At 36.6% G+C, this 18,651-nt stretch overlaps 1 protein-coding gene across 1 annotated transcript in view; it reads left to right on the top strand.

Annotated features, from left to right (window-relative positions):
* Positions 1-18,651, top strand: part of vstm2a (V-set and transmembrane domain containing 2A) — a 63,637-nt gene that overhangs the window by 40,521 nt on the left and 4,465 nt on the right. The window contains exons 3-4 of the mRNA XM_062992053.1: positions 9,481-9,531; positions 9,630-9,963. Of these exons, the coding sequence (XP_062848123.1) occupies positions 9,481-9,531; positions 9,630-9,963 (385 nt within the window). The remainder of the gene's footprint in view (positions 1-9,480; positions 9,532-9,629; positions 9,964-18,651) is intronic.

Genomic DNA, 18,651 nt, shown 5'->3' with positions numbered 1-18,651 from the left:
GGCTCTTTCAAAGGACTTACAGCACTCAGGATTCCCAAGCGGTCTAGGTACTGACTGAGCCCAACCCTGCTTAGCTTCTGAGATCGGACAAGATCAGTTGGGAATCAAACGCACAACCTTTGGGTGAACAAGCAAGCAGTTCTCTGGTGCACCACTTGGTAGCTCTGTATTTGTTTTTAACATATGCATTTATTTATATGATGACTGCTTTATCATTATCAAGGCTATGTTGTGACTAAAGACCATTCTGAAAACCTGGCACAAGATGGGAATCTACCTTACAAAGGGTCTAATCAGTTGGCAGGTGTTGCACACTCATTCATTTCCACACTCACACACAATTTAGAGCAGACGAAAAACACTGGGCACAAAGATTCCAAAAATTCACCATGGGTATTGCGTCAGCCGTATCCATGAAAAATGGTGTGCACAGTCCAGCACACTAAAGAAACACGCCAGACTCCTCACAGACAGTAACTAGAGGCTGTTTTATTAATTATTTATGTGTGTTTTGTATATTGACACTCTCTTTTAAATCAGCTAATTGTAAAATTTCAACAAAATATATTCCTGCCAGAACAAATTAATTTCTGCCAGTCCTACATTTACAAAATCAGACTAGCATTCCACTACAGACAGCAGGAGATAATTATAGTGCAATCAGAACAGTTAAAGGTCATTAAAGGTAGATCCTGATGTGTGATTATTTAGAAAACTGTTTAAGTGCCTGGAAGCTCTTAATTAGCTCTTATCTCCCTGGCCTTAAAACACAAGTCTAGAGCTCGTGCACCTTGCATTAGCCAAGGCTTGATAAAAAATTTGCAGATGCACACACATTTGTTTTATACGCAGAGCACCAGGGTCATTAAGCAAGAGGCCAAGTGTGTTTAGCATATGTCTAATCTGCTGTGCTTCATCTGGCCTAGAGGTTGTTAAGCCCCTGACACTGCTGTTATAATGTATTTGCTCTACAGTAGTTTGCATAAATAGGGAAACTGCAGTTATAAACAATGGAAATAATACACATTATTATTATTACTATTATTATTATTAATATTCTAGCTCCCCCAGCCTGGGATTTGCCACAATCTATTAATTGGACACTTAATTTTTTTATTTCCTCTCCCTTTATTTACTATATAAACCAGTTAGGCATAACATTATGACCACCTCCTTGTTTCTACACTCACTGTCTATTTTATCAGCTCCACTTACGATATAGATGCACTTTGTAGTTTTACAATTACTGACTGTAGTCCATCTGTTTCTCTACATACCTTTTTAGCCCGCTTTTACCCTGTTCTTCAATGGCCAAGACTCCCACAGGACTACTACAAAGCAGGTATTAATTGGGTGGTGAAAAATTCTCATCACTGCAGTGACATTGACATGGTGGTGGTGTGTTAGTGTGTGTTGTGCTGGTATGAATGGATAAGGCACAGCAATGCTGATGCAGTTTTTAAACACCTCACTGTCCCTGCTGGACTGAGAATAGTCCACCAACCAAAAATATCCAGCCAACAGCGCCCCATACGCAGTGTCCTCTGACCACTGATGAAGGTCTAGAAGATGACCAACTCAAACAGCAGCAATAAATGAGCGATCGTCTCTGGCTTTACATCTACAAGGTGGACCAACTAGGAAGGAGTGTCTAATAGAGTGGACAGTGAGTGGATTTAAAAACTCCAGTGTATTTAAAAACTCCAGCAGCGCTGCTGTGTCTGATCCACTCATACCAGCACACACTAACACACCACCACCATGTCACTGTCACTGCAGTGCTGAGAGTCATCCACCACCTAAATAATACCTGCTCTGTGGTGGTCCTGACCATTGAAGAACAGGGTGAAAGCAGGCTAAAAAAGTATGTAGAGAAACAAATAGACTACAGTCAGTAATTGCAGAACTACAAAGTGCTTCTGTATGGTAAGTGTAGCTGATAAAATGAACAGTGAGTGTAGAAACCAGGAGGTGGTTTTAATGTTATGGCTGATCAGTGTATGTATATATACAGTATATATATATATATATATATATATATATATATATATATATATATAGAGAGAGAGAGAGAGAGAGAGAGAGAGAGAGACAGAGAGAGAGAGAGGATTTTACTTATCATTTTTAATTCATTAATATAGCTGATTGTTAATTTTCTTACATTGGAGTTTACAAATGTGTTTCATGAGATTGTAGCTAGTTTCACGATGATAGATGTTGGCTTTTGCAGCTTTCGCTGATAACAGTCTGGATGGTCTTTTTCATCTTTAGCAAAGAGAACTTCGTTTTTCAGAAAAACAAGCTGAAACATGGACTCATCTGACCACAGAACAGTCTTTTAGTCCATCTGAGATGAGTTCAGGCCCAGGGAACTCAATGTTTTCTCTTTGTGTTGTGTTTCAGGTTGCATTTCTTGATGCAATGGTAGACTGTGTCAAATAACAACAGTATTAATGAGTCCATGTGGCTATATTCATTCCAGTAGGATGACAGTTCCTCATGCAATGTTGTCTGAGGCCTTAAAGGTTGCGCACATTTAGTAGTGGCTTCCGTTCTCGCACTACACCAACTGAGATTTCCTTTTAATGCAATCTTGCATTGAGAAATGTTCTTTTTGAACTGATAATTCTCTCATGAAAAGCTTGGAACACAGTGCTTGTACAGATTGAGTCATTGCTGAGTCAACACACTGAGCCTTTGGTGAATCCACCTTTTATACCCAGTCATGATTGACTCATCTGTAACCAATTCACCTGCTTATTGTAGAATTTTTAAAACACTGTATTGTATTTCAACTTTTTATTCTTATTTGCCTATGTCCCAACTTTTCTGGAGTGTGTTGCAGGCATAACAGTATAAATGTGGTTATATGTACAAACAACAATAAAAATTATTAAGAGAAAACATTGGAAATATTTCCATGTTTGTCAGTTAAAGATTTATGAGAATTAACAATTTTCCGTTTTTTAAAACATCCCAACTTTTCTGGAAATGGGGTTTGTATTTAAAATTAAATCTATGACAACAAAAACTTTTTTGTTATTGTTTTAGTCGCTGATTGTAGCTCAGCTTTTATAGTGACTAAGGTATGTATCATAAGCATCTGGGTATTTTTATCTCTATTATGAAGGATTAAAAATCTAAAATGAAGCCCACACTGATGAGAATAGAAGGCTAAATCTTTTCTAATAAAGTACAAACGCTACATAACCATGTCTATTCATGGGAGCCGTGCTTGCATTTTTGCCAGGAATGGTGCCCTTCTCCTTTTGTGACAATAATTTAGCACTCAGACCTCAGAGCCTCATGCATAATTCAAAATTATCAGAGGGGCACCTTTTAAAAGAAGCTAATCTTAGTGAACACAAGGAAAGACAGGGTGTTCTGAATAGATTGTCTTATTGTAAAGTGGAAACAGTCATAAGTGGTTCATCAAAAACACTGAAGATTTGTCACTCCAGGGATAGTGATACATATGCATTTGAAAGGGAAACAATTGTATGGTGTGTATTCTACTGTGAAAAAAGACTTTAAATTGGCATGCATTTGATGTACTGTAGACTATTATGGTTTTTACAGTGGTGCAGTATTATCTGTTAATCAAATGTGGTGGTTCATAGAGACCAGATGTAGTGGTTCTGATGTCAACTGTTATGACCACTTATGGGAGCATATGGTATCTGGCATAGCACATTCATGACAAACTTGTCAGTGGAATGACAAACTAGTCAACTAATAATGTCTTTAATTAGTGGAACATTTATACGTTTTTCCCTTTAAACCATTACTATGGCTAGAGACGAGTAGCAGGAATCACAAGTAGAAGATTTAACCTTCTATTTTCATCAGTTTGGGCTTCATTTAAAATTTGTAATCCCTCATAATAGGGAAAAAAATGCCCAGATGCTTATGATACAGGGGGACTAAAACAAAAATCGGATGGTATTTTATTTGTTTTGCACTGTGCAAAAGTCTTAGGCCACCATTAGTTTTGCTGTTTTAGCAAATTTTAATATTTATGAAATAAGTACACAAAAAAGGCTTCTACCTTTCCTGGCACTTAGCACATCTTTTGGGGAGACTGTCCTGAAGTGTTCTAAAGTGTCACAAATCCAGCCTCATTGTGCTCCCAGAGTTTGTTTATGTGCCACGCCCCTCTCACCGGGAGCACATAGAGGTGGTTTGTTTTATTTTTTTGGTTAAGGTACGCCAAGAGTCGTGCCTTTAAGGAATTCAGATTTTTTTCTCTCTAGGTGATCCCACACTGCCTCTATAATACTCAGGCCTGGACTTTGTGGAGGCCAGTCCTTGACTGTCAGTGTTTTATCAGCTGTTTTTCTCTCCAAATATGATTTTACTGCATTAGCTGTGTGCTTGGAATCATGCTAAAAATAAAACCATTTCCAGTCAGGTGCTTGTTTGTAAGCCTGTTTGTATTTTTAAGCATTTGTAATCCCATCGATTCAGACAATATGATCAACATCACTGGCAGAAATGCAGCCACAAATCAGTACAGATCCTCCACCATGGTTCACTGAAGGCTGCAAGCACTTATTCCTTAATCTCTCCACAATCTTCTTACATATGAATTTGTCACTCTATAATACTCTTTTCCACTGATTTTAATTCTATTATTTAATAGAAGCTTTAACCTATCTTAGCTTTTTTTCACCTTCGTTCCCTTTCAGTAAAAGTGGTTTCCTGGCTGCTACCTTTCCAAAAAAATTATTTCTGATAAAGCCTGCTGGACTTCTTCTGGTTTCTAAAAGAAAAAAACTCAGATTTTGAAAGTTATTATGGCCGTTCAGTCCTGTTTTTGTCCCTGCCCTCTCCTGATTCTTCAAATATCTTTATATTAGTCTAAATACCACATCCTGAGTGTCCAGTATGTTTCCACTTGAGAGTGGCCTTGCTGATGCTAAATGATTTTATGTCTGTAAAATTTTGTGATCTCTGGCATTCTGAATGAACATTCACTTTCCATGAATTAAACTCATACAATGTGTGTATGTGATGCTCAAGCATGTCTTGCACAAACCTGGTGTAATAGACCTTTTTCACAGAAGTAATTTTGACATGAAATAGTTGGACAAATAAAGAGGTTAGCAATGACAGAAATTAGAGTTCCTATCTATTTATTTTTATTTTTAATTAAGTAAATAAAAAATGAGTTAAAATCACTTGTTTAAATACAGTGGTACCTTGTAACTCGACGTCCCCTGAACTCAAAATCGTTGAAACTCGACACCCTTTGTAAAGTAATGTGTACCCTTAAACTCGATGTTTCCCTTAAACTCAACGTGTGTGTGACTGTTGCTTTGTTCAGTGCTCGGCTTGAGCGGTGCAGTAAAGCGTAAAAAATATTTATATCAAACAAACTAGCAGAATCTCACAATCACATTTATGATTTGATAATGCTTTGCTATCATTGCAAAATGAAAGCGCACAGTAAACAGCAGCACCAGCATAAAATCATAACCGCTGCTTACCTGAGCTTCTCTTCATCAAATTGAGACCAAATCTATATTGTGTTGTTCCATTAGTTATATAATCCACTTGTTTTTCTTCTTATAAAGTTCACTCCTGGAACCAGTTGACGTTGAGTTTCAAGGTACCACTGTACTTTTTAAAGCAGTTGTACAGCAATATTTTTGAATTTAACTTTTTATTTCTCCCAGGGTTTTCATGCCCATGTCCTAAACCACTTAGCAGTTGATAACACTGCACCCACAAGGTGCAAGGTACAAAGTGGTTTTGGGAACATTTATTTTAATAAATTAATATTTTATAAATGAAAATAAATAAACAAATGCTTAAAATGACATGTTGATTAATTTCTTTTTAATTTAAAATTCTAAACATTCTTTTTTTTCCCAGGAATAAGTAGGAGTACTTGGCTACAGCGTTAAAGTGAAATATAGAGACAGAATAGGGTTCTTTTAGTGGCATCCCTTGAGCAAACTTAGAGGATTTTCTCAAGAGCCTGATAGCTATGGTAGAAGAAATAACACTTAAACTAGACCCCTCCATCATGTGCTCTGCACTATAGTGCCCAGTGCAGTGATCAAATAAAGAACCCAGTTTTACCACACACTGGCAATATTTACATTCAGTTTCATAAATCAAAATAAGTTCATCCTGACTATTTCATCTGAATGAATTGTTGTATGTATGTGTGTGCTGTATGTGTGTGCTGTATATGTGAGACAGTTGAGAGAGAAAATGGCCTCCTACCACTATTGCCATGTACTTTAAGTAAAATCATTAAATAACTAAAATGCTGAATCATTTTGAAAATAAAATTTATACATTAATGAAGATAGAGAGATAGAAAGATATACAGATAGAAAGATATACAGATAGAGATAGATAGATAGATAGATAGATAGATAGATAGATAGATAGATAGATAGATAGATAGATAGATAGATAGGTAGATAGATAGATAGATTTTAGTATCTCTGCATGTATAAACTTATATGCTGCTTGATTGTATGCAAGGAGAGTTTATCTGTATAATCTATACATGTAGTTTTATGGTTGGTTTCCATTCTCTTATGTGATATAGTATATAGTTGCAATCACAAATATTTAATCCCCTCACCTTGTAATTATATACTAGGCATGTGCCGAGCATATTTACATTTATTAAATAAAAAAAGGTATAAAACACTTAACTACAACTTCATGGCTGGACTCCATGATGCATACCACTCTTGAACAAGAAGTGAAGCAAGAGTCGACTGGAATATACCAGAAGGAATTTGGATAGGTCTGCAGAGTTCTACAGGACAATGATCATAAGAAAACCTTTAAACCTTTAGACACCATTGGCAGTATTGTCCCGAACATACAAACTTATGGCGCAGCGTTAAGTTGGAGAGTTTTTTGGGGTTATACAGTTGCGAAGTAATAAAGCACAGATCTGGGACAGATGAGGCTCATACCTCTTCTCACCCTAGACAGACAAGTGTGCACCAGTCATTAAAGATCGTCCTACACAAGCATCTGTGATGTGTGAGATTGAAAAGGGGCCTGTGAGCGATTTGCTAAACGCGAAATTTATTCCTTACTGCCGAGCAACAGCCGGCCTAGAACCCTCTAGCACACAGTGACTCTCATCATCGAAACAGCACAAGGCAGGTAAACGCTTCTAAGATGCTCCAGTTGTGTCTCAGGTTATAAAGATCTTACTAGCATTTCATATAAAATCTAAAATTAGAAACTTTCTCATATCCATATTCCACACAGGTTGTTCTTCGTCATTCACCATAATATGTATATCCCACTGTTATGATAGTTACTGTTGTAATCTAGGTATTTAATCTATTTTTATGTGTTATGGTTATGATTTTATGATCAATAAAAATTTTATTCACTTTAAATTCGCCGCGGCTTGTGTGATATTTCCATTTTTAACAGAGATCCCTGACTGGTTGCAAAACACTGTAATGTCAGAGATTGAGGTAAAAAATAATGTTTTTTCTTGCTTTTCCAATTAGAAAAATAAGCAAAGGGTGTCCTATTTACCAATAATCATTAGTCATAATTATTTACTTACAATTAGCTCCATACATATAATTAATTGGTATTTCTTTACTCTGTGATGAGGGAAACAAAAATATATAAGCATATTATTAGTAGAGCTCTCTACATAGACAGCATTTTATGTCATCCTATGCTCGCTCCAGAGAAGTAGGCTGTTTGAATTCCTAGATGCCTTAAAATGCTTAAATTCAGTGCGGCACAACTTTTCTCACAGAAAAAATATGACAGACGATGCAGAGAAACGAACAGTTATTTTCAAACGTAAATTATTATTGATTTTTAATTTGTATAAACGTGCACAAGTGTTTTTATTTGCACATTTGGGCTTGCAAATTTAACCGTTTTCGGTACACGGAGTTGCTAGCGGTTGTGTCACCCCATCCTTTTGGTTTGAATGGCATGAGGCTAACTGTGTTAGTAAGCAAAAACTGATGGATTCGCTGTAATCTCTGTCTAAGTAGTGCGTTCGAATGACCTGACTTATTATTATAAGTCAATGACTTATTAGAATCCTCTCTAGGCAGCTGCCTATGTAGGCAGTAAGACAGCAAGGCAGCTCACTAGGTTTTCGAACACACCCTATATTATCACATTAGCATTATATCCCTAAAATATACTCTTGTCATGTTCATTATTGGTAATAAATTAGTATAAACTAATATAATTTAAATACTTTAGGTTTCTTTAAAATTAAAGAGTTTATACCACCTCCTTGTTTCTACACTCACTGTCCATTTTATCAGCTCCACTTACCATATAGAAGCACTTTGTAGTTCTACAATTAATGACTGTAGTCCATCTGTTTCTCTAAATACCTTTTAAACCTGCTTTCATGCTGCTCTTCAATGGTCAGGACCCCCACAGGACCACCAGAGAGCAGGTATTATTTAGGTGGTGGATGATTCTCAGCACTGCAGTGACACTGACATGGTGGTGGTGTGTTAGTGTGTGTTGTGCTGGTATGAGTGGATCAGACACAGCAGCGCTGCTGAAGTTTTTAAATACCGTGTCCACTCACTGTCCACTCTATTAGATACTCCTACCTAGTTGGTCCACCTGGTAGATGTAAAGTCAGAGACGATCGCTCATCTATTGCTGCTGTTTGAGTTGGTCATCTTCGAGACCTTCATCAGTGGTCACAGGATGCTGCCCACGGGGCACTGTTGGCTGGATATATTTTTGGTTGGTGAACGATTCTCAGTCCAGCAGTGACAGTGAAGTGTTTAAAAACTCCAGCAGCACTGCTGTGTCTGATCCACTCATACCAGCACAACACACACTAACACACCACCACCATGTCAGTGTCACTGCAGTGCTGAGAATGATTCACCACCTAAATAATACCTGCTTTGTGGTGGTTTTGACCATTGAAGAACAGCATGAAACAAGGTTAAAAAAGTATGCAGAGAAACAGATGGACTACAATTAGTAATTGTAGAACTACAAAGTGCTTCTATATCATTAGTGGAGCTGATAAAATGGACAGTTAGTATAGAAACAATGAGGTGGTTTTAATGTTATGGCTGATCAGTGTATATTACTGATATCATTTCATAATTCGCATTTATTACTCAGTTTAGTTTAAGCATCCGACACTGTATGTCATCAATCTGACAAGCATCTGCTATTCATGTTTTCTTGATGTGGCACTTTTTGTGAATATTTGAAACTTCTGAAACAGCAGAAAATGGCTTTTGAGGTGCCATATGTCCCTGTGACTGTTTTAATGAACCAGCCATCTTTTCAGCTGTCAAGAATGAAATGCATTGTAAAAATTGCATGCTGTCACTCTTCTCTATTGAACAAAAAAGAGTCTTTGAAATGTTCATGCTGCGCTGGTACTATGAAACTCAAATCAGAACATACATAATATATATAACGTTTTTACTGAGTCGTCTTGTATGTTTTTTAATTGCTTACTTTGAATTTCAGATGGAGCTGATACCAGAGCCTGACCCGGATGATGAAGGAACCAAGATAAGTGTAAGTATGCAATTTTTTTTTTTTTTTATTAAATAATGATCACATAAATTTGGACAGATAGAATAATACTTCAATTGTGTTGTGTATCCCCTCTATAGACAGTCAAGGTTCAAGGCAATGACATTTCCCACAAGCTACAAATTGCACGGGTGAGCAAGGGCGATGAGGGTTTATATGAGTGCAGAGTTACCGATGCCAACTATGGAGAACTGATGGAATACAAAGCCCAGGCCTATCTAAAGGTCAATGCTACAGTCCGCAGAGGACTAATCAAGAAGACTTCTCCTCTGCACCTGACCAATAAAAAACCTCGTAAGAGCAGCTCGGCTTTAGGACAAGACAGCAACGGCATGAGCTCAGACCAGCACTCCCAGTCCACCTCTACCTCGCAGTCATCTCAGGCCAAACCTGTCAAACACAGCGCTGGATCAGGTAAGAGGCACCTCCAGTCGAGCTTTTGCATTAATATGAATTCAAACTTTTACTTCTGAAGTCTTATAGAAGAAATTTAATAGGAACTTAAATTTCTCAATAATTAACTAAATTTTATGAGTCAAAATAACAAGTTAATTAATTTACAGACAGCCATATTATAGAATGTCATTCTCTAATAATGTAATAAGAAATGTGTTATGATTTGTTTCCCCCATCAGTTAAACAAATATGCAGAGATACTTTGGTCCAACATAATCTTTTTTTTATTATTTACTAGATTTTTATCTGCCTTTCAATAAATTTGGACAATAGTTATTTAATTTATTTATTTAATGAATTTGTGCTGACTGTATTTCCACCTGCAGTGGTGTCCATTATTGCATTGATAAAAAAAAATAACTTTTTGCACTGCCAATCTAAAAGAATCATGGTGAAGAGGATTACATGTTTGATTTCATAAAGTATGTTGTTATTAATTGTCCTTTTCAGTAGTTGCACAATTAATTAAAAAATAAATAAATATAGATGGCGCAGCGGGATATTCCGTTAGCACACCAGTGCCGGATTCTGAACACCCTATTCTCGTCTCTGCATCCGGTCGGCTGGGTGCCATCTAGTGGGCACAATTGGCAGTGCCTGCAGCAAGCACAAACTTGCCACCGTTTCTGCTGGGTGGGGAAAAGTCCGTAACAAAAGTGGGTGGGGTCTTTAAACGCTGTGCAAGGACCCTGGTTAGCAGACCAAGGCACCTGTACAGAGGCACGGGCGTAAAGAAGGGGTCTGCTAGGACTGTGCACACATCAGATCAAGGTTCCACAGCAGTGGAAGACAAATTGACTATGCTAAAACCGGAGAAAATAGGAAGAAAATGCATAAATAAATAGAAAAAAAGGTATCAGTAGCAGTTTGTCCTAAGTAAAATACAGTATCTTGGGATACCGTATTTTCCTGGTTAAATAAATACCAGTGACAAGTCAATGCAAGTCTGAAACAACACAAAAAGCATTTAAGTCTGGATTTGAGATTGAGATTAGATGTAAGTCATTGAGCCATAGTCCTGGTACAGTTGTATTGCTGATGATAATTTGTATTGCTTCTGGTGATAAACAGAAGAAAAAAAACATAATATTAAGTGCACACCATTTCAAATAGCAGCCAGATCAAAGATACAATAGAGAAACAAAATAGCACTTCAACAGAACAGTTATTTTCCCTGCCAGTCAACTTATTTATTAGGATTTTAACGTCCTGTTTTACATACTTTGGTTACAGTCATGACAGAAACGGTAGTTACTGATTACACAAGATTTATCAGTTCACAAGTTTAAGGTCAAACACAATCATGGACATCCATACAGAAAGGACCCGGACCGCCCAATCCGGGGGTCAAACCCAGGACCTTCTTGCTGTGAAGCAACAGTGCTACCCACTGAGCCAGTCAATTTAGATTTTAATGTGATCAAAATGTTAATGCGATTTAAAAGTTCCTATTTTAACAATGATAAATGGCCACTGTATCTCACTAAGTAATATTGTGTTTTATATAATTCTATAAACGGTCTATGCATAACTCATGGAACTTACTGGTGGCTCATTTATCACAGTCTTACAGTTAATTACATTATACACATGCTAAAAATAGAAATAAGATTTTTTTTTTTCATATTGGCGATCCTGCATTTATTATCCTGCGTTGACCCTTTGCCACTATAGGATCACTCAATGTCGTTTGAAATTGTTGCTTCCTCTCTATTTCCACAAGATGACAGAAAGAAAAGTAATTTACAGTTTTACTAGATAGACTTCAAAAAATATGGCCCTTATCAACTGTCCCCTATCACCCACCACATATCAGTGGGTGCCATATGTGCCTTGGCCAAGAAAGACAGTCAGTTCTTAGCAATATTGTTTATAAAAGAGATATATGAAAGTCTTAAAAAGTCAGAGTCACACATGTTTCACATCAACGGAATACAACGGATGCAGTGGTATGCAAAAGCCTTAGGTTGTTAATTCCTATCAAAAGTATCTTATGCAGGTACAAAGAGCTAAAAGACATATAAATAGAATCTGCTGTGCTGTATGTATACTTTTGACTCAGTAGATTGTGTCATGTTTTTATTTTTTTAATGTTATTGGACAGCAAGTATCTAACAGTATGCTTCAGTCTTAGAAATAAATCTCCCATACATGTTATGACATACTTGTCTAACAAGTGTATGTCAGTCTTTAACCCTAACTATATTAGGCTTCAGTATCACAAACAGTGAGTTACATTTACCAATAACATCTCCTCTATGTCAACAGACATGCATAAAATATATATTGTCAATTGAAGTGTCACATGATGTTGTGTCACCAAATCAAAATGGTTTGATGTATTTATAAACACTGAGGCATTTACAGCTGTCAGGTCTGTTGATCCACATAAACCTAATTTACTGTAGTTTTATGGAAAGCATCATGCCCTTAAGATTGCTTTGCTGTTAGTAGTGAAAGATTTTCTGGGGTTCCAAAGATTGCAATTGCTGGAGATGGATTTAGTTTACCATCAGTACTGCATAGTGTTTTAAAAATATAAATCCAAAAAGACCTGAGTTCCCATATGCAAATGTAATACATGTACATATGTAAAATGTTCATATATAAAATATATGCCCATATTTGTGCAAACTATACATGTAACATATTAGAAATTGGAACAATTTAAAATATTGACATATATGTGGTGCCCATAGAAATATGTATGCTCATGTATGTGTAATACATTTTTTAGACACATACACTGATCATCCATAACATTAAAAGCACCTCCTTTTTTCTACACTCATTGTCCATCTATTGCTGCTGTTTGAGTTGGTCATCTTCTAGTCCTTCATCAGTGGTCACAGGCCGCTGCCCACTGGGCGCTGTTGGATGGACATATTTGGTTGGTGGACTATTCTCAGTCCAGCAGGGACAGTGAGGTGTTTAAAAACTCCATCAGCGCTGCTGTGTCTTATCCACTCATACCAGCACAACACACACTAACACACCACCATCATGTCAGTGTCACTGCAGTGCTGAGAATGATCCACCACCCAAATAATACCTGCTCTGTGGTGGTCCTGGGAGAGTCCTGACCATTAAAGAACAGCATGAAAGGGGGCTAACAAAGCATGCAGGTAAACAGATGGTCTACAGTCAGTAATTGTAGAACTACAAAGTGCTTCTATATGTTAAGTGGAGCTGATAAAATGGACAGTGAGTGTAGAAACAAGAATGTTATGGCTGATCAGTGTATATGCTAACATATATGGATACAACATATAATACCATATAAAATTAATTATAAACACACATTTAATATATGTACATACACACATTTTATTGTGGGTATTTTATATATGTTATAAACTTCTATCTACATATATCTAGAGGATATATGTATGTTACAATAATATATTACCTTACAGGTAACATATGTGAAAAAAATATTTTTGATATATGGCATATACTGTATATGCCATATATCACATTTTTGTGTCAGTTTATAGCAGAACCAAAACTCTATTCAATACAATAAAATACATTAGTCTGAAAAAGGCACAGGATGATGAAACATGGACCTGACTCACTGCATGCTTTTACCATGTATTCTTGTCCTGCCTCTTTTATGCCTGGATTATTCCCTCCTTGCATGTCTCCCAATCTTCACCATCAGACTGCTGCAAGAGATTTTAAATGCAGCCGAATGCCTGATTTTTAATCAACCCAAACACTGGCACATTACCTCTCTGCTGTGCTCTCTTCACTGGCTTCCTGTAACTGCCTGCATTCAATTTCAAACAATGATGCTTGGCAAAAACGCCAAAAATGAACCAACAACAACCTATTTTAGAGCACTTATCAAACCCTGTCCATCTGGATTTCTATCAAACCTCTAACCCTTCAAGCCACAAGTCTGGCTCATCTTCATCATCACGAAATAAATATTTACAACAAAACCACATGCGCCACTGTTATTGGCAACCCTGCATGTAACACTTTGTACAACCTCCCTTTGCCAATAAAACCGCTCTTAGTCTTTTCCTATAAAATCATAAAAGGTTGGAGAATATCGTGCAGGGAATTTGAAACCAGGGTCCTTGGTCCTCTGTCATCTTTTATGTACTCGCCTCTTTAATGTTTGAGATCAGGGGATTTACATGATAATGGAAAAATCTTGTTTTTGTGTTATAATATACTTTAATATAATAATATAATATACAACAAACACTTTTTCTGTTAATCTAGATGTGTCGGCGGATTGTCGTACAGGACGATCCAATGATAACTTCATGTTTCCTGGCAGAGGCAGGCAGATTTTGATTTCAAATGTCTTGATATTTAATAAAGTACATGATGCCATGTACCCTAATGATGTCCTCAGGGACATTACTGTCCTAAAAAAAATCAACTCCACGGACCCTCCACCATACTTAACAGTGGGCATCAGGTTCTTTTTAGTGTTATCTATATTTTATTTCAAGTGACTAACAAACTTTGGTACAGTCAAAGTCCCAGTAGTGTTAAACAAATCTGATGCACTCATATTTGTGGTTAGAAGACAGGAAAGGCTTTTTTTGACAAGGTTTCCAATAATCTGTTGGCATGGAGGTGATTTAATGGTAGTTTTTGGAGACAGTGATCCTTGGGATCCTTACCATCATCTGCACTGTGTCTAACAAACTTGGATCCCCATCCAGACAAGTTTGTCACAGTTACAGTTGATTAGAACTTTTATTTATTGTCCTAATAAGTAGCTATTTTTTTTCTAGCAAAGTTGAAAACATATTTATTTTAGTACATTTTATACATCTTTAGCAGTTGGTGTGGCTAAAATACATCAACTCTATTTTATTTTTTATTTTTTTATTATTTTTGTGTTCCAGTTTAGGCAATGCCCTTTCCTGTTCCAGCATGATTGTGCCCCAGTGCACCAAGCAAAGGCAATAAAAACATAAAGAAAAGCTTGGATTAAAGAAACTCTCGTGGCCTGCACAGATCCCTGAACTCATCCACACTCAGCTTTGAAATTACCTGGAATTAATTTAGGTGTCTTTTTTTTTTTTTACCAACATCAGTGCCCAGTCATGCAAATGCTCTTTCCACAGTCATACTTCAAAGTATTGTAAGAAGCCTTTCCCAGAAAAGTGGCTTTTGTTATAGCTGAAAAGATCACATAGAGATCAGTCTTTTAATACATGTTTAAATGGGATTTCCAACAAGCTCATAGTCAGGTGTCCAAATACTTTTGGCCATATAGAGTATTTGGCCATATAGTTTACATCCAAATTCACAAAAAAGTGTTTAGTAACAGATATGTGTATGTTAATGATAAAGTGTTTATGTTGTCAGAGAATGGCCAATTGGAAGTATATATTTACATAAAGTATATAGACACTGTAGGTTAGATGTTTTAAGCTTTTGTACCAGCTTTGTAGGTTCAGTTTAGTGTTTAGTGTTGTTTTTAAAGACATATATGATATGTATGAAGCAGGTATATGAGCAAAGATGTAGACTTTACATGCTCTGTTAATGGCAATACGCTAATTATGTGTCTCTTCATCATGAAAATGCAGATAAAAATGTATGTGATCACACGAAAAGTAAAGAGATTAAAATAATGTCATTAATATTTTATTTGATTTACCAAGATCTAGATCGTAACAATGAAAGATCATTTTTAAACTTCATTGAGCTGCCCTAAAAATATTTATTTGTACTTAAATGTGAAAAGCAGAGCATAGTTAGTAGGTGTTAAGAGGCACAATTTGTGTGATAAGCTACAGCTTTAGTGAAATTAATGTTAATGCAGGCACAGATTGTGGTGACATATTGTGCAAATTTGCATTGCACCTCAATACCTTTGTACTCGATATTTACGTTTGTGGACACCAGACCATGAGCCTGTTGGACTTCTTATTTCAAAACCAACATAGAGCCCCCTAGCTATAACACTATTCCAAAAAGGCTTTCCGCAGGATTTTAGAGTGTGTTTGTATAAACATATGCCTATTCAGTCCAAAGAGCATTTGTGTGTTCAGTCTCTGATGCTGGAAAAGAAGGCTTGGTACGTAATCAAGGTTTCACTTCCTCATAAAGGTGTTCCTTGAGGCTGAAGTTGGGGCTCTGTGGAGGCCAATGAAGGTCCTCCACCAATAAATACGACATATTATCTAAATGTATTAGTAGTAATTAGTTAGTAATTAGTAATTAAAGTAATTAGAAGAAGTGGTGTATACATACTTATGACCATATTGCAGTAAACGGTCCAAGCAACTTATGATTTAAGGCTTTGATTAAGGGTCCAACAGTAGAAAACCCACAAGCTTGATAATACAGTACATTAACCATGCAACCACCCCTCAGATATTGTTGTACTGTATAAAAAAATATAAAATTAAAAATACTGGTTAAAATTATGCAAAATAAAAAAAATTTATGATTCTTGTTAAGCTTACTAAAATACTGTATATCACAATGAAAATAAAGTTTCAAAAATCGACATTATATTCACAATTATTGGGAGTACCAGTCTGCTAAACTGAAGTGCCTCGAGCACCCTAACACCTCCACATCTACAAGACCAGCTCGCTTTAATTACAAGCTGTGATATTCTGAGATGACTCCTGACTCTACTTATAGCTAATTGGCCAGAGCTCGTTACAATCTAAAGGTGCAGATATGACACCATTACAGATATCTAATGGGCAAACCAAATGAACCCAGGCTGCAGTTCTACCATAACGTCAGCATACATCATTCACATCGCACAGGCTCCTAGGGTGGAGACTATGTGGCAAATGATTAATTATTCCCCTTAAAGAGAAAAAGGAGGAGGAGGCCACTGAAGCCTTCAGCCAACAATGATTGCTTCTGAGCAACACTCCTGTCTAGTTGATAACCGTGGACTAAATGAAATCTGGCAGGGAGGAGCATGAGGTTGTGAGCTGCTATCTTTTTTTTTTTCTTCCCCCTTCACTCCTGTAGTTCCGGAGAAAAAGACTCCCCAGATGCTCCTCCTCTCAAAGAATTGCTGTGCTTGCTCTGACAGAAGAATCCCGTAAATGTCACAGTGATTTAGTGAAAATTTCATTTTCCATTTCCTCAATGTTGCCTTTTTATTAGGGACTTTATAGCTCTCTCTCTCTCTCTCTCTCTCTCTCTCTTTTAACTTGTGTTTTGTTTGTCTGTAGCTCATATATTTTAACATTTTTATGCAAATTGAGAAACATATCATCCTTATTATTAGTCAACAAGCTTCTATCTTAATAAGTGCACACATTCAATTACCCATATTTCAAATCATGAGTCTTCTGATGGAAATCCATGAATCATTGCTCTATTTTATGAGTCCCATTACAACACCTATTAATTCACTCCATCTAATGTAAAATGTTCATCGTTCATGAATCATCTCTTTGAATGATGAGCTTAAAAAATACTTCACAAACAAGTGTCTGGATATACAAACCCACATTCTAGATGTTGGTCCATTTTGCCATAAAAACAAACAGAAAAAGTGTAATTTCTCAATTCTCTTGAACCTTTATTTAAATGACAGAAGTACAAATTAAAAATTTCCACTGACCAACTTAATTGTATAAAACAGTTGGACAGTGACAGGTTTATCACTGTGGTACATCATGTTTATCTATTAGATACCCTTTTAAATCATTGAGTATTATTGCTTGATACAGGAATCCTCTTTTCCATGGTGTGCAATACATTTTCAATACAGATCTGGACTACAGGAAGGCCTTCCAAGCACATGCACTCTGTGTCTGTGAAGCCACACTGTTGTAATACATGCAGAATGAGATTTCTTGATGCAGTGGTGGACTGTTGATCACTGTAGTATGCAAAAGCTTGAAGGTTGCACAGATTCAGCAGTGGCTTCTGGCCTTGTCCTACACAAACAGATTGTCCAGATTTCCTGTTTCCTGTCCAGACTTTTTATAATATTATGTGTAGCAGATGGTGAAATACCTACATTAACTGCAATCATGCATTAAAAAAGTTCAGAGTGAGAACTTTCTAATATGGTTTGGCACAGGATGAGCCACAACCATTTTTGCTTGGTGGACTATTTTTTTATTACCAGTTACGTTGTCCTCACCTGGTAGCAATTCACCTGCTTAGTGTGGAATGTTTAAAAACGTTAGAACCTGAATATTGTATTACCCTATTGTTCTTATTTTGCCTTGTCCAAACTTTTTGTAGTTTGAGTTTGTAGTAGGCACCAAATTCAAAATCTGTTTACACTCACAATATACAATCAAGTTGATTGCATTTTACAAAATGTCCCAACTTTTCTGAAAAGGGGTTTATACATACACTATATAAAAAGTATTGGTACACACATCTTAACCATTAAATTCAGGTATTTCATTCAATCCTATTGCCACAGGTGTATAAAATAAAGCACCCAGCCATGCAATACAAACATTTGTTTAAGAATGAGTTGTTCTACAGAGCTCACAGAATTTGATTGTGGTGCATAAACATCACCAACTCTTGACTGAATCAGTAACTGCAGAGTTCCAAACCTCCTCTGGTTATCATCAGCACAAAAACTTTGCGCCGGGAGCTTCATGCCGTGGGTTTTCATGGCCGAGTAGCTAAATGCAAGCCTTACATCAACAGTTTCAGTGCCAAGCA

Source organism: Trichomycterus rosablanca, chromosome 3 (assembly GCF_030014385.1).
Source record: "Trichomycterus rosablanca isolate fTriRos1 chromosome 3, fTriRos1.hap1, whole genome shotgun sequence".
Taxonomy (NCBI): Eukaryota; Metazoa; Chordata; class Actinopteri; order Siluriformes; family Trichomycteridae; genus Trichomycterus; species Trichomycterus rosablanca.
Note: the sequence above shows the minus strand (reverse complement) of the source record. Positions and strands in the feature narration are given on the sequence as shown.